Source organism: Prenolepis imparis, unplaced genomic scaffold (assembly GCF_030444845.1).
Source record: "Prenolepis imparis isolate NDT839.2.m4 unplaced genomic scaffold, iyPreImpa1.0 SCAF_2, whole genome shotgun sequence".
NCBI classification, from domain to species: domain Eukaryota; kingdom Metazoa; phylum Arthropoda; class Insecta; order Hymenoptera; family Formicidae; genus Prenolepis; species Prenolepis imparis.
Window position 1 is genome coordinate 21865122 of NW_028141160.1, and position 16700 is coordinate 21881821.

The following is a 16700-nucleotide window of genomic DNA, read 5'->3' on the forward strand; positions in this document are numbered from 1 at the left end:
TCGAGCGCACACGCGGGAACGCGGGCCAACGGGAAAAAGGGGAAGGATGGCCGGGGGGGGGGGAGCCCCGGCAGCCCCAAGACCGTATCGGAGGAAGGGCGTGGCGCCCCCTTGCACAACCACGGTCCTGAACCGAGCGCTCGCTTCGCTTACGAGAGGGGGAGGAGAGCCGTGGGGAGCTTCCGTTTATCTGCGAGGTCAGAGAAGGCAGGCTGTGCGCGTTACGGTGGTGCTGTTGAAAAACACGATGAAAATGGCGTGGCAACCGCAGGAGGAAGGACTAAGGCAAATCCTGACGCTGCTCAAGGAGTCGCAGAGCCCGGACACGGCCACCCAGCGCGCCGTACAACAAGTATCCTTTTTCGCCGTCTCGCCGTCTCGCCGCCTCGCCTCGTGTGGAAAAGTGCGGGTATCGGGATATCGTGTGGTGCTCGAGATGTTTCGTGTCCTCGTCGTCGCCGCCGCTCGTACGTACATACGTGGCCCCGGGAGAGAGAGAGAGAGAGAGAGAGAGAGAGAGAGAGAGAGAGAGAGAGAGAGAGAGAGAGAGAGCGAGCGGGTAATGATGAAAAGAGGGACGCGCGCGCAAACTGCTATTCGTACGTCATTCACCGTCATTTTCCTGGCGCGATGCTACCCGATCGTCCGGATAAATAAACCTGAAAATTAATATGATACATCTCTCCATTTGTGAGATCGCGCGCGCGCGTTTTCTCTCTCTCTCTCTCTCTCTCTCTCTCTCTCTCTCTCTCTCTCTCTCTCCCCCCCCCCCCTCTCTCTATCTATCTCTCTCTCTCTCTCTCTCTCTCTCTCTCTCTCTCTCTCTCTCTCTCTCTCTCTCTCTCTCTGTAGATAGCGAATTCGTTGATCGCTAACGATCGTTGTTCCGCATCCTGTCACATTGGCTTCCTCGCCGAGCGAAATCTTTTTCGGAGACGAGTCGCGGAATCGAGCGTATTCCGACTCTTTGCCGTCGAGCACGACCTGAAAATATGTTAACCATGCATGTATAGGCGCCCGGCCCCTCTGATCGATAGCTTCGACGGGAGCTTCCTTTTTCTCACTCGGGTCCGGGCGTGAATAAACCCGCTTGCGCTGCTTGGATTACAACCATATTGAATTGCAGCCTATAACGATTTTGTATATATATTTTATATATACAATGGGAGAAGTTAGATTGCAACAGCAATGATGCTTTCTCGGAAAGGATGAATCAGCTGAGGGAAAATTGTTAATGATCTCTCTCTAATGTTTATTTTTCGTTAGATAATATTTTCATGTCATTTTTTTCCTTAACTTGCTTTGAACACAGAAATTGGAAGAGTTAAATAAATTTCCGGATTTCAACAACTATCTGATTTTTGTTCTAACAAAGCTTACGTCAGAAGGTACGTTAAATCATTGTTGAAAATATTTTAAAATTTATTTATGTATATCGTAAGTGTATACTAGTTTTATGAACTAATGATTTTCTTTTTGTTAAGATGAACCAACTAGATCTCTGAGCGGGCTGATACTAAAAAATAATGTAAAGACTTACTTTACTAAATTTCTACCGGAAGTCATCATTTTTATAAAGCAAGAATGTCTATCAGCTGTCGGAGATCCATCTCCACTGATTCGTGCGACCGTCGGTATTTTGATTACTACTGTCGCATCAAAAGGTGTGTTTTGATATTATATATTATAGTATATAGTTTATAGGATCTAAAGAAAATATTAATTATTTCTGTGAATTATTAGGTGAATTAACAACTTGGCCAGAATTATTGCCAGCATTGTGTCAAATGTTGGATTCCCAAGATTACAACGTTTGCGAGGGAGCATTCGGCGCTTTGCAGAAAATTTGCGAAGATTCAGCAGAGATATTAGATTCGGATGCTCTAAATCGCCCACTGAACATTCTGATTCCAAAGTTCCTTCATTTTTTTAGACATACGAGTCCCAAAATCAGATCTCACGCGATAGCGTGTGTCAATCAATTCATCATTCAACGTACGCAAGCACTTATGATACATATAGATAGCTTTCTGGAAAATCTCTTCCATCTAGCTTCAGATGATGATTGTGAAGTCCGAAAGAACGTTTGCAGGTAATTAATAACATATTGCAATGAAATTTTTTTTATTTTTTTGTTATTGTCTACTAGGCAAACATGAATTCATTTTTAATCCTTTTTGTGCTTTTGTATAGGGCACTGGTGATGCTGCTTGAAGTGCGAATGGACAGACTAATACCACACATGCACAATATAATAGAATATATGTTAATGAGAACTCAGGATGTTGACGAAGGAGTGGCATTGGAAGCTTGCGAGTTTTGGTTATCACTAGCAGAGCAACCAATTTGCAAAGAAGCTCTTGCGCCACATCTGACCCGATTAGTACCTATCTTGGTAAGTTTTTCTCAGGTTTATTATAAATTTGGCTTGGATAATTCTTCATTCTTTCTTTTAATTGTTTTTAATGTAATTTCTTTCCCGTTTTAGGTGAGAGGTATGAAATATTCAGAAATTGACATAATCCTCCTCAAAGGAGACGTGGAAGAGGATGAAATGGTACCAGACCGAGAGGAGGATATTCGACCACGATTTCATAAATCGAAAACTCATCACTCGCATCACGCCAATGGTATGAACAGGCACACTGACGAGAATGGCGGTGTAAATGGCGGCTGCGACGACGAGGACTTGGACGTTGAGGACGGATGCGACGACGATTCGACTTTGAGCGATTGGAATTTGAGAAAATGCTCCGCTGCTGCGTTGGACATGCTAGCTAATGTCTTTCGGGAAGACCTTTTACCAGTTTTGGTACCAATTCTGAAAGAGACTCTCTTCCATCAATCTTGGGAAATTAAGGAATCTGGTATCTTGGCGCTGGGAGCTATTGCCGAAGGTACGCTCATTTATTTCACTTTAGAATATTTATATTCTATATATATATATTCTATATATTATATTCTATATATTTCAATAGATAAAAGATATTAAACATATTGATTTAACTTGTTTGCACAAACAATTGATTACAGGTTGCATGAGCGGCATGATTCCGCATCTATCGGAGCTCATCCCTTATTTAATCTGTTGTCTAAGCGACAAGAAGGCTCTTGTCCGTGCCATAACTTGCTGGACGCTGAGTCGTTACGCGCATTGGGTTTGCGCGCAGCCACACGAGACGCATTTGAAACCCCTTATGACGGAATTGCTCAAAAGAGTGCTCGACAGCAACAAGCGGGTTCAAGAGGCAGCTTGCTCCGCCTTCGCGACCTTAGAAGAAGAGGCGTGCACCGAATTGGTTCCTTATCTTGGATTTATTCTTGAGACACTCGTCTTTGCATTCAGTGAGTACAATAACGATAAAACAACTCTGTTTGTTTTGAATTATTACGACGTGTCATTTTGATCAACAACTGTTTATCTGCAGGTAAATATCAACACAAAAATCTTTTAATATTATACGACGCAATCGGCACTCTCGCCGATTCTGTGGGTCATCATTTGAACAGACCGGATTATATCAATCTTTTGATGCCGCCTCTCATTAATAAGTGGAACGTATTGAAGGATGAGGATAAAGATCTGTTTCCATTACTGGAATGTCTTTCATCAGTAGCTACTGCTTTACGTTCGGGTTTCTTACCGTATTGCGAGCCTGTCTACAGGTATATATGTTATAGATATGACAATCTTTTAATAAATTTAATAAATTGCCTATAACTCTTGTCATATTTTCTAATTAGAATTTATTTAATTATGATATATGATAAATTTATATAATAACATACTATTTTGTTTGCAGACGATGCGTGTCACTTGTCGAGCAAACGCTGAATCAACATATAGCGAGCACGCAAAGTCCGGAGCAATTTGAAGCACCTGATAAAGACTTTATGATAGTTGCGTTAGATCTCCTTAGCGGATTAGCTGAAGGACTAGACGGTCACATGGAACGTCTAGTCATGAACAGTAACGTGATGCAGCTGTTGTATCAGTGTATGCAGGATACAATGCCTGAGGTCAGACAGAGCAGTTTTGCTTTACTAGGAGATCTCACAAAAGCTTGCTTCCAACATGTGCTGCCATGTATACGTGAGTATAATTGCGATAATACATAATTTAAACTGAATTTGTGTTGGAGATATATTGTTGTTGGTAATGGATTTTTTAATCTTTATGAACAGCTGAGTTTATGCCTATACTTGGACAAAATTTGCACCCACAATTCATATCGGTGTGCAATAATGCGACATGGGCGATTGGTGAGATTTCGATAAAACTCGGTAAATATCGAAAATGACCTCTTTATGGGGGATGGAAAAAAAGGGGGGGTTAGGATAAGAAATTTTTATTACTTATCTCGTTTGTCTTCTGCAGGGCCCGACACAAGTGCATATATTCCATTAATTTTGACACAGCTTATCGAAATAATTAATCGACCAGACACACCAAAAACACTATTGGAAAACACCGGTGAGTTGTCGACAAGCTTTATCTGTATCTAGTTTTCTCTTAGAGCGATACCATATAAAATGTACCAAAGTATACTTTGGAACATATAGAAGGCAATGTGTAGCGAGACTCGAATCGACAAAGAGAATCTGTCGATTCCTATATATACATTGCTATCTTTTTTTCGCGCCGAATTATTAATTACACTCTGTCATGACTATATGCTTTCTGCGCACATTGGGAAACTTTTCATTCACAGAGATTAGTTTCGAAACGTTAAAGGTATCTCTGACAATTATTTAATGAAAGGTCTCCCTTGATTTAAAATATTTCTATTATCTAGCGTAAATCACGCTAGATTAGGCATTCCTGATGGCATTCAGCTCTCTAGGTGCATATATACATATATATATTTCTTTTTGTTTGTTTTTTTTTTGTTTTTTTGTTTTTTTTTAAAGTAATTTTTGGAGCAACAATGAAATCCCACACAATTCAGCAAATTAACATGGTCATATACATAAATCGCGATTGCACGTTTTATTGACAGGTTTTTAATAATTATAGTATTTGTATATTGAACCTTGATTTAGTGGTGTGCGACTGCCTGTAGGCTTGAACATGTATACATATATGGCTACATATATTGCCAAGAAAAAGACATTGCAATTCAGTATACATATATATATTATATGTTTGCATATTTTTCTATGCCCCAGATTATGTTTCAACAGAATTATTTAAATTGGCCTTTATATAAGAGATCATAATGCAAATTTTGTTCTGTACTCCTTTTTATTATTCTCTTATTTGTATAATGGCATATATTTCTTACATGTAGTAGAGAGAGAAAGAGAGAGAGAGAGAGAGAGAGAGAGGGAGAGAGAGAAAGAGTGCGAAACATCATTTGCGGTACATCGGTTTTTTATTATACAAATCTCACACGGGCTCGCACGCTGCTATCTAATTTCGATTATTGTTTCAGCAGCTACAATAGCACAATATTACCTATGTTTCATTGTCGGTATATCATATGTTTCACTTGTGTTCTCACTGTCTTCGATTAATTAATTATATTAATGTTACTTGATTCTGATTATTAATTAATATGAATTTATTAATTATTGAAAGTTACATAAGCAGAGCAAATATGATTCTTCTTCGCCTGAGTTGATCGTTGGTTCGCTATCAGTTTGTCTTATTGTTTGTGTTTCCGGTCACTTCACTACACTTCACTTGTCTACTTACCGAAACCGAAAATGAAACCGTAGCCATAACGATCGGTCGCCTAGGTTATGTGTGTCCCCACGACGTCGCCCCCATGTTACAGCAGTTTGTCCGACAGTGGTGTGTAAATTTCTTTATTATATTATATTCTATTAATTATATTACCTTCTATTTTATTATTAGCACTTTATTATTATACATTATTATATATTCCCGATTCTCTCCTGAGTAATTGCATCAGGGGCTGTTGAGAACTCTTCTGCAAGAATATGAGCTACTGCAACCGCAAAACCTGGATAAAATGTTATCACGTTAATTATAGAAGCAAGACTCAGTATCGCAGCGAAACCAAAGAAGTATGCATGTAATGCTCCTAAGCTGGAGTCGTACCAAGCTGCTCAGCTTCTTGCACAATGGTTTTACACAGTATTCGCAGTAACATCTTACATTTGAATTCGTTATATAAAATAATTCTAATCTTTATTTTGCCACCATGCAAGTGTGTTACGGGCTCTCCTGTTTATCCGATTCAAGACCAGGATAGGTTTACATTTGTCACCTTTATTCGTCAAGTCTCTTGCTTTGTTCGCTCTACAAGTATTATCCGCGAATCACGTGTACATTATTATCGAATTATGTCCGAATTTATCGTGTAGGTACTTTTCTTACAAATTTCAACTATTGCATGTTGGTAATTTAGCATTTTTGACTTTTGTCGACCTTTGTTCGGTCACGATGTGCCGTACTGTAAATGTCAAATGTAAACCCAGCCTTAATCAGACAGTAAGTGAAATATGACGCCAGTCATATATATACATATATATATCCCAATAATTTAATAATGTATAAATAAATCTTACATATAGGCTGTATGTATATATAGGCTCTTAAATTTCGGTGTTTCGGGTTCAATTTTTTCTGCTATGATCAATATATTTACAAAATTAATATGTCCATTAAAATACACCAGTTCTTTAGCTTTGAAGATTATATACGTATTTTATATGTAAACAATCTTGCTGTTGCTGTAATCTATAGAACAATAATTTTTCGAGTCACATGAGAGTTGCTAATCATTGCATAGTGGACTATAAGCCAACCGTTTCGTCGAATACTACTTTAAAAAAAGAATATCTATTTATATGTGACTTACATGGGAATGTGTGAAAATAAACGGCTATAATTGTTCGATTTTTGCCAGAGCCATTATTGTACATCTCTATGTAAATATTACGTGATTTAAAGAGAGATACTTCGATCATTGCGGCGAAGTTAATGTACTTTTATAATATTAAATGAGACGTAGTAAATTTTTGCGATCACAATCCACATCGTAAAGTCTCCTTGTGTTTCACTGATCGAAGTATTTTCCGCTCGAATAGAAAAGTCGAACTACATTTAATGAAGTTTCATATTTATCAATAGGTGCACTTCTTTGCGAAGCATAAGGGATAACGAAGAGAAAGATTCTGCCTTCAGGGGAATGTGTCAAATGATTACTGTCAATCCGGCCGGTGTCGTCCCGGACTTTATCTTCTTCTGCGACGCCGTAGCATCTTGGACAGCGCCAAAGGACGATTTGAAGGAGATGTTTCAAAAGGTAGATGACGAACTCGGACGATCTTTGGAAATATCAGTAATTATTATTGATTATCTCTGTTTAGATTTTGTTCACGTTCAAAAATCAAGTGGGCGAGGAAAATTGGAAGCGATTTTCTGATCAGTTTCCGCCACAGCTTAGTGAGCGGCTCCACAACATGTACGGCGTCTGAATAGTTCCGTCTAAAAACGGTAAGTCAAGCAACAACTTCATCGGAAACGGACGTCGCCGTTTACTCTTTCCACACCGTTTTACACCGCTTTCATATCGTTAACAATTCGGCGAATGTAAAAATCAAATGTTAGGTATTTTTGCGAAATAAAATGATTTTTACAATTTGAAATTTCTTTCCAGAAGGCCGCTTAATGCAGCAGGCCGAATGGGGTTGGGCGGGAAACAATGGGCGGATGGGACGGGTGGGTGAAACCACGGCCTCTTCTCATCAATATCGTCGTTACCGTATCATCGTGGTATGTCATCGTTGTGCTTTCGAGAAGAGAGTAATGATGCATGCCGGGCCTTTTAGCTTCAATTGCCAGTAAAGGCTAAATTCCGATGAAAGAAAGAAAGAGAACGAGATCATAGGGAGTCATAGTAAAAAAAAAAAAAAAGGAGAACGACAAAAGATAAGCATTGGCCGCAAAAATAAAAGCGTGGGTGGGCGGGGATGGGATTTATTTCGGGGTGGGTGGGCGGGGAGGAATTTTGTGGGGATCACAGACTACATATTTCTTAAGAGACGAAACAAGGTATCGGGTAACAACGGTGATACCTTAAATGTAGTGATGAGTACACTCCGTTTCCATTAACGCTAACGTAAACTAACACTACGTTTGTGTTATCTAATTCTCGCGTATATCGAAACGTGACATGTGCTGGCGCCCACGGCCAACTCTGGCCCAGCTTTATGATATATAACTAGATATATATGTATATTATTATCGAAACCAACTTTCAAAGACAGTAGGACCTAAAGATAAGCATAGATCTCACGTTATAGAGATCGCCAGACACTGTGATCGAAAATTTGTACGTTAGATATTGATCTTTTCTTTTTTTCTTTTCTTTTTTTTTTTGAGAGAACGAGAGATTACTCGAATGTGTTTGTAGAGTTTTAGAGACAAGGTAGAACTACTTATTTGATAATAAATATGATACAAGATAGAATACGTTATTAGAAATTTCATAGTGTACAGAAGGTTTTTCGAGAATATTGTATTTTTATATGTTGAAGAAGAAAACACACACATATACACACAGAAAGTGCCATTCCGTCGTTTCGAACCAAAATTTTTCTGCTTATTTTATTCTCGTCCTTGCTAATTGTGATATTAGGTTATACGCGACAATTTTGTCATCGTGTGTAAAACATTTCAAATGAATACGTATACATATTTACGCGCATTTTGTTATACGTGTATATATGTGTAGGTATATTCAAGATGATACGATGTTTTAACTTGCAGACCATTTTGTGATTATTTTTTTGTTAAACATATTAAATTAGTATCATATTAGCATTAGTGTAAATATAGGTAAATACATTTTAGAATGACGTTTTTGTTAATGATAATAGATATCTCAAATCTTTGCTGATCTATCGAAGTCTCTCGAGTTGATATTTAGTCGCAGTCATCGATTTAAAGAAGGAAAAACGGTTTACATGCGATTCACAGAGCAAGCGGATCTATGACGTGAAATCTACGGCGATGTTGATTTTATTTGCGCGATGTAATGATCTCGATGTTTCATTCAGATAAAAAAGAAATCTTGTGTTTAAATCGTTTTTGAGAGAGAGAGAGAGAGAGAGGGAGGAAGAGAGAAAAAGAAAGATGTGTCAAGACTCGGGTCATTCCAGTCCCATTTTCTTGGGTCAGATTAAAAACAGTGAGCAAGTCTTTTCGCTTTAACATGTTACGCATTTTTATCTGTTATTTAAAAAAAAAAAGAAAGAAAGAAAGAAAAGATTCTTTTACAATTCTGGCATTGCGTGACAAAAATCGTGTATTGTCGACTATTGAGCATACGTATATATCTCGGATATGCTGCAAAATTCTCCAAAAGCGATTTTCTAAATAGTTTTTATGACATAAAAAACACATGTTTTAATTTTTATCTTACATACATACATGCATACATACACGCATACATACACACGCACACTCATACACATATACATTAAAGCTAAGTAAGTAAAAAGAAAAGAACGAACAAAGAAGAGAGAAAGCTCAACGTGGAAAAATTGATCATTGTTCAATCGCTATTGTCAATCAAACTTTGAAGCTTATCAATAAAAATCCAATGACTGGCGGGAATTGAACTAGCGCAAGCGAGATAGACCTTTTTTATAAAAAGGGGGCTTAGGTGGAAACTTCATTTTTATAATTACACGGCGAGAAAGAGAGAGAGAGACATAGAAATTCTTCAAAAAGTTATGTTGAAGAATTGACGCATTATTGAATAGAGTGCGATATGAGATTTTTTTTTTTTTCATCGTCTATTGAATAATGTAACTTTTTGTTGATTTTTTTTATATATTTTTTTACGCGACAGACTACGGCACTTAGTTTCTTTTCGTCCCGTGAGACAAAAAGAGATTGCAATGCGCGGACAACGGATCAATTTCGTGACCGCTCCTTGATTCGATCCACACTCGTTCAACTTATGGCAATATATTGTCATAATTTTATCCTTAAACTCTGGTCCCCTTCCTTGCTCTGCCTGCGCCATTTTTGTGATATTACTGTTTTTTATAATTACTTAAGAGCTTGAGAAAAAGAAAAAAAAAAATAAAGCCACATGCTCCACTCGACGTGAGTCTAAACGAAAATTTATAGTTATGTATTTTAATTTTTTTTTTTTTTTTTTTTTTTTTTAATTACTACGTATATATAAATGTAAATACTGAATATATATTTATACATATATATTAAATCGATATCGCGTGTTATATCACCTCTCACTTCTCACAGAGTTATATTTAAGAATTTCATAGCGCTTAACGCTAGAAAACACATACACAAGTTACATAGTTCACCTCTCGATAGTTCCTAAGCCTAGAAGAAAGATTTTGTCGGTGGTAAAATATAAATGCTCGTTATTATCTCAGGTCGCCGCGCAAAATTTCGTATCGCATCTAGAATATATACTCGGGTTTTCTTCTCGCGGTTGTAAATACGTTTTCTTCTAATTTCTAGTTTCTCGAGTACGCGGCTTTATATGTGTATTTTATCATTATGTTTCTTATCCCGTCGAGAGATCATGTGGCTCGCGATTATTTATTAATATGCTATAAAAAGTTCTCAGTCAAGTTAAGATCGAAGTAATAAATTTATATAAATGATCGTAAAGTATAAGCTGGTGAGAGATTCATCTATTTATACATAATTATATTATATATTACAATGATAGAGGGACTGAGAGATAAAGTGATTGATATTTGAAATTTCCAGTTTTTTCTATCTCCAGTAAAGTAGAATCGAGTGCGATAAAGTATGCATGGGGATTAATATAATAATAATAATGGGTAAGGGATAAAAGAAAAATAAAGAAACAAAAATGAAAAGATTCGAGTAAAACTAGAGAAGTACACAAAGTAATAAACAGTAACACGTAAAATCGAAACTCGACAAACTCACAAGTAAATATATTGTTGTATCTTTATTATTATTATTGTTGATTGTTGCATGAGACTAGCTTAATAGACTGAGCCATACACGTGGTTAAATAACTATTAACATAATAATTCTTAATTAATACTATAATTATCGTAATTATTATACGGTGTGTATTATATTTAATCGTAATGAATCCTCTCGTGCGGGCAGTGCTCGGAGCGGGTTTCCTGTCCTTTGAGATTATACCATCATTACTCCTGATGTCTCGCTGTAATTCTTACAGGTTCATTTAACCGTAAGATGCTTTTTATCAAAAGTAGCCGAAATATCGATATATATTTAGGATGTATATGTTAGAGGATGTATATGCTCACGTGTGTCCGCGAGTAAATTTGCGATCGGATTTACAATCGATATTCACTGAGCAACGGGCTTTATCGACGCAAGAATTAGATTAATATGACTTAGAAGACTTAAACTTTACAAATATTATTACACTTCGTATTGTGTGAAAGAAACTCTTTATAATATAATATAAATAGTATATATATATATATATATATATATATATATATAATATATTAGCTATTAATATATACATATTATCTCTTCTCTCATCCTGATCGAGAAGTATGTGATGAATTAGAACGGTTCTCCAGCAAAAAGAAGAAAAGAAGATTGAAATTGTATCGAGCAGTGTCTCTTTCATATTCTCTTTCTGGATTTTCCTGACAAACTTCTCGATCGATCGTGTCTTTCCCCATATCTCAAAGGATCGGGAATTCTGTGTGGGACTGTTCCTAGTACCTGATTATCCTATCCTTGCGGCACGGAAAGACAATTCCGCCAAAAAGATGTAATATTCAAGAGATCGATGTGCCGTGATTCGATTCTTTTTATTTTTTCACCCTCTTTCTCTCGCAAGCGCCGGCGAATTTCTCTGTCCAGCATCTACACTCGATAATAGAGTACATACACGGTGTTCTTTTTTATTGTTGCATATTACCTTGACTGCCTAGTACTTAAGGGTAAACTCTCTTGTAGCGCTCAGTAGTAACGTCGCATGTAAGTTTCGCACGGATAGAAAAAAAAAAGAAAAAAGAAAAGAACACATTCTACATTCTTCTTTCCATGACACGACACGCGTTTACATCTGTCAAGGTGCAACGAAAAGGTGCTGCCGATCTCGAAAGAGTGTTTCGTACATGCATCTCTCTTTACAACTCTTTATCTTAAAGCATAAACGTGTATGAGGATGGATTAGCCATGTACAGGATTTCCTAAAACAGTTTTTTTATATTCTTCGACTATAATATAGGTGTATCATTTTTTTAAAAATAGTTACATTAACATGCTACTGAATTAGTCTAAAAATTAAAAAAAATACATCGTTATTATAAACCTTTAAAATTTATGATTTTTTAATTAAATTAAACAATTACTTAATTTTATTAAATATGTAATTTAATTTAAAAAATTTTATGAAAACATGAGACATCCGGTATACAGCTAGATCGATCTTCATACCGTCCTAAATCGACTAACATGATAATCGCACTGTAAATCCACCGTATAAGGCTGAATGTACACACTCGATATTGCATTTTATAGCCTCGGCAATTTTTCGTCTCGTTACGAAATCATTTTCTTTCCGAAAACGCAAACCTCCTCATCTGTAATCGAACCGAACTGCTTTTACGTGTTATAAAGTATCACGTAAACGCATATACAAGTACCAATTCGCGTATCGTGGACCTATTCGGACGGCGGACCGAAAATTGAGCGAAGAATAAAAATATGTAGGATTAAGATTCAATTGCGTGTCGTTATGACGTGTTTATATACGGGAACATTGTTGCTTCCTGCGGCCGAGCTTCTTCCGTTAATTAACGAGTCGCTGTAGCGATAAACCTACACGCGACAATCACACATCTGGTCCATATCTGGGATTGAAACCGGTAGAGCTTACTTGGCTTCGAATTTCCATGCTATAGATGCGGCGAAACTGATCTCTACGGGTGTAATAATGAGATAATAAGTCAATTTTCGAAAAATATTTAAATCTAGCTAATTTAAGACTCTAAGTAATTCGTAGTAATGTTACACAGATTAGTAGTAATATTAGAAATATATATTAGTTAAGTATTAGTGAATATATTAGTAAAGTAAAATATATAAAGTAAAATAGTGCGTTTATAGGAGAAAAGAAAAGTAAGAGTTATGTTTCTGTAAAGAGACAATCGAGAGCTATATATTACGCCCAGATAATGTGTATTATGTAGAAAAATTATATCAAAATTTTTCATTTTTTAGCGACTTGTATTTAACTTGTTCGTATCTATAGCATAAAAATTGAAGATACTGATAAATTATACCGGCTTCAATTTTTTTTGTTCTATATTGCGCTCGTTGTCTTGATTCTCTGTGCGCTACGTGACTTCATTCGAAATAAATCTTGACGAATAAACTGAGCATCGTTGCGAGTCTTTTCTTAGCGTTAGGACATGAAAGTCTATCCCAGATTTATTTTTACGTCGACTTTTCTCTTTCTGATAACTCTTTGGTTTTTGAACTGATAATATCCACGTCACTCGTCTGGAATTTTTCTGCGCCTGATATATTTTTTCGTATTTCTGTTTTCTACCTAGAAAGAGAGTATATAATTTACTTTGTTATAATATTGCATTGTTATATTTTTTGGGTTAGCGCAGAACTCATTTATAATATAAGTAATACAATTTTGTAAACATAAACAAGGTAAGTTGGCACTCATAATAAATATATATATATATATATATATATATATATATATGAATACACAATATCAAGATGTCTCCAACAATTTTAGAAAATTTGAGAACATACATTTTGATAAATATATCGTTTCAACTATTAATCAGGTCTATTATTAATGTGATATCTAGAAAATGCAAATTATTCGTTAAGGTAACTCTCAATTCTTCATATTACAATTATGATCTTCAGCAACAAATCGTATGCATCTTTGCTATCATATTACTCTGCAATTTTTTTGTCAGTCTGAAAACATGATGGAAGACGCGATTATATCCCATTCTAACATACCAATTGTTCTTTCCGGTTCGCGAGCTACCGAGGAGATAACGATCCCGCGTTACAAACGATCGGAGGCTGTCCCGGAGGATTCGGATCGGCGAACACGGGACACGCTTCGTATCCCGTTCGTTCGCATCTCGTTCGTCGTCGAGCACTCCCTCGAGTGGACCGTAAAAGCCGTATCGGCGCCGTGCAAATAAAACTGTATCGTCCTGGAGCACACCGGATATATAAACGGCCTGGCTTAAGTGATTGCTTCTCTTCATTAGAGCTCCGAGCTCGCTTCTCCATCTCTATCTCTCTCTCTCTCTCGCGCGCGTGCACCAAGTCGAAGTTGAGGGACAGGTGTGGTAATGGCCCGTATCCGAACTCTCGCTTCAGTTAACTCACCCCGCCAGTCGATTTGACCCTCCTCCACCTTCTCTCCACCTCTCGAAACTATTACGCGAATTGATTCCGCATCGGATCTGCCTGGAGGGGCGGAAACTTGCGTTTAGCTCCTCGTTTCTTCCACTTTCTCACTCTTTCTCTCTCTCTTATCGCCGACGCGTGACCATCCTGGGTCCATTTGCGTGCATCTTACTCCGTCGTAAAGACGCGGATTGTATTCTCGGATTATCCGTTTCCACGTTCGAACGACGTATGTACGACGTGGGAATGCTCGTGCGCGCTCGAGACTCGATTAATCCGATGGGAACAGTAAAGTTCTTAGCGTAAATGGCGTGAATACTGTGTTTAGGATCAAGCTTTCAGCCGATTCGCAGAAAATAAACACGTAACTGGAAATGATGATTCGAATCTGTTTCAGAATCTCTTTACGAGTAATAACATAATCATTGTAGAACGAGTAGTAACATAATCATTGTTCAATTCTCCCAATTGTCACCCCACAGGTGATACTTTTTCGTTAGCTTCCTAGCATTAAATATTAAGGAATTCACTAGTGTTGCTATTTATAGTATTCTCGATTCTTCATTTTAATGTAAAAAACTAAAAAAAAATTTTTATTCAAGCAGCCGTGGGAATTGAAGAGTTCAATAAATCGTTCTGACCAAGAGTAAAATAATCGTCATATTTCTTTCAATAGATATATTGAAGCTAGACCCTCCGAATTATATTTTTGACCCACATGTAGACTTTTTTGAATATAAATTTCATTATCTATCTATAGAAAATATTTATAAGTAAGATAATTTACATGTAAGATATATAAACGCGCGCGCGATGTGTTGTATATATTGCATTTATTTCCTAATCAAAGCCTTGCAGCTTTGGATGATTTCCAGTTTGTACATTTGTAATTTGTGTGAATAAGTGAATTAGTGTTATTAAATGTTATTAAATATGTCACGCTATAGAACATAAACCTAATATCACGCGCGAGTTTTAATGCAAATGTAAATGTTAAGGACACGAATGAACGTAAATGAGCCTGTACGTCTAACATGTCACCGTTTGCGAAGGCTCTTCTCGTTTACTTTGGCGCGCATGCGAACCGCTCCGTAAACGCTCGTTCCAATGGTTGTCAATGCATTCAGTTCGTTGTATGCATGCGACAAATAGCAGTCCTGTCCGCGGACGTAATCGCGTATACGAAACGTTCACTGGCGAAATCGGGACACGCGAGATTAATATATACATCGCTGACCTAGGTTCATCACACACGCACACATACATCAATTTTTCACATTTTTCTATTGTGATTCCGTTATAAATTCGCATATGCATATATATACACAATTATCAATCGCACGGTCTTATAGGATCCTAAGGCTGCTAAGAATTTCGGGAACTCGCGAAGAGTAGATATACAGAAAATTAACGAAGAATTCTCGATCAATTTTAACACTACCAAAGAGAAAAGACAATTCTCTTTGTTAAAATATAGGCTTAGTAAATAGTGATCCTTTGGTTAATGACCCTTTACATGATGATTGGAGATTACAATTTGATTCAGCGTAGTTCAAGATGTTAGAGGAATTTTAGAGAAGAGAGATCGACTGGCGGTGATCGAGGCTGGTAATTCCTCTCGCGAGATAAACAGTATCCAGGTCTACGATATCGCGATTTACGAGAGTTGCTCGACGTATACGCTGCTATACGCGCGTCGCATTAAATAATAATGCCAGTGATTGCTGCTAGCTGCCCGTCGAGACGAACTGCGAGCTCGTAAGGACGGGGGGGGTCGGGGGGAAGGGCGGAACGCGGAGAAGACGCGGTGCCTCTACACCCCCGCCAGATATATCATCGCCTGGCAGTTATGTGTGTCATGAATTTTAGATTATCCTTGGATTAGATTAAGGCACGCGGAGGCCGGAAGGAGCGGCGACCGGAGCAAGCGGCCCCTTGGCCCGCCAGTCAGTGCGCGAGGCTGAATTATTTCCAAATCTCGCATCCCCCCGGCCCTCCTTCCCCGCCGAACGCGCCGGAATTGCGAGATTGATCTGTTGCCGTGAATTTTTCGCCGATGATCCGACCTGGCCGTTAGGATGTTGAATTTTCACCTGATAATATCTCTCTCAGAGTCGCGTATAATAAAACTTTAACATTGAAGGCGAGATAAAGATATATACAAAATATAAATATATAATTACATTATATTAAATAATTTAATTAATTAATTAAATATATAATTAAATTTCTAATAATCTAACAAGAGATAAACAATTTTGTTAAAGAAAAGAAGGTATCTATCTTTCAAACAAATATCGTACCAAAATTATTCTAGATA

General features: G+C 37.3%; 1 protein-coding gene across 3 annotated transcripts; it reads left to right on the forward strand.

Moving 5' to 3' along the window:
* The first annotated feature begins 146 nt into the window (after nucleotides 1-146).
* Nucleotides 147-7942, forward strand: Tnpo (transportin 1). Of its 3 annotated transcripts, none has more exons than XM_083031842.1 (15): nucleotides 148-352; nucleotides 1313-1388; nucleotides 1485-1664; nucleotides 1744-2092; nucleotides 2194-2395; nucleotides 2489-2897; nucleotides 3034-3345; nucleotides 3429-3666; nucleotides 3804-4093; nucleotides 4186-4284; nucleotides 4379-4474; nucleotides 5722-5797; nucleotides 7103-7277; nucleotides 7342-7468; nucleotides 7632-7942. In XM_083031842.1, exons 1-14 carry the CDS (start codon nucleotides 248-250, stop codon nucleotides 7447-7449), a joined length of 2715 nt encoding a protein of 904 aa, XP_082887968.1. In that variant the 5' UTR covers nucleotides 148-247; the 3' UTR covers nucleotides 7450-7468; nucleotides 7632-7942. The 3 variants fall into 3 exon arrangements, with proteins under 3 accessions (XP_082887970.1, XP_082887968.1, XP_082887969.1); XM_083031843.1 differs by having other exon boundaries at nucleotides 7635-7942; XM_083031844.1 differs by lacking the exons at nucleotides 5722-5797; nucleotides 7342-7468; nucleotides 7632-7942 and having other exon boundaries at nucleotides 147-352; nucleotides 7103-7261.
* The last annotated feature ends 8758 nt before the right edge of the window (nucleotides 7943-16700 follow it).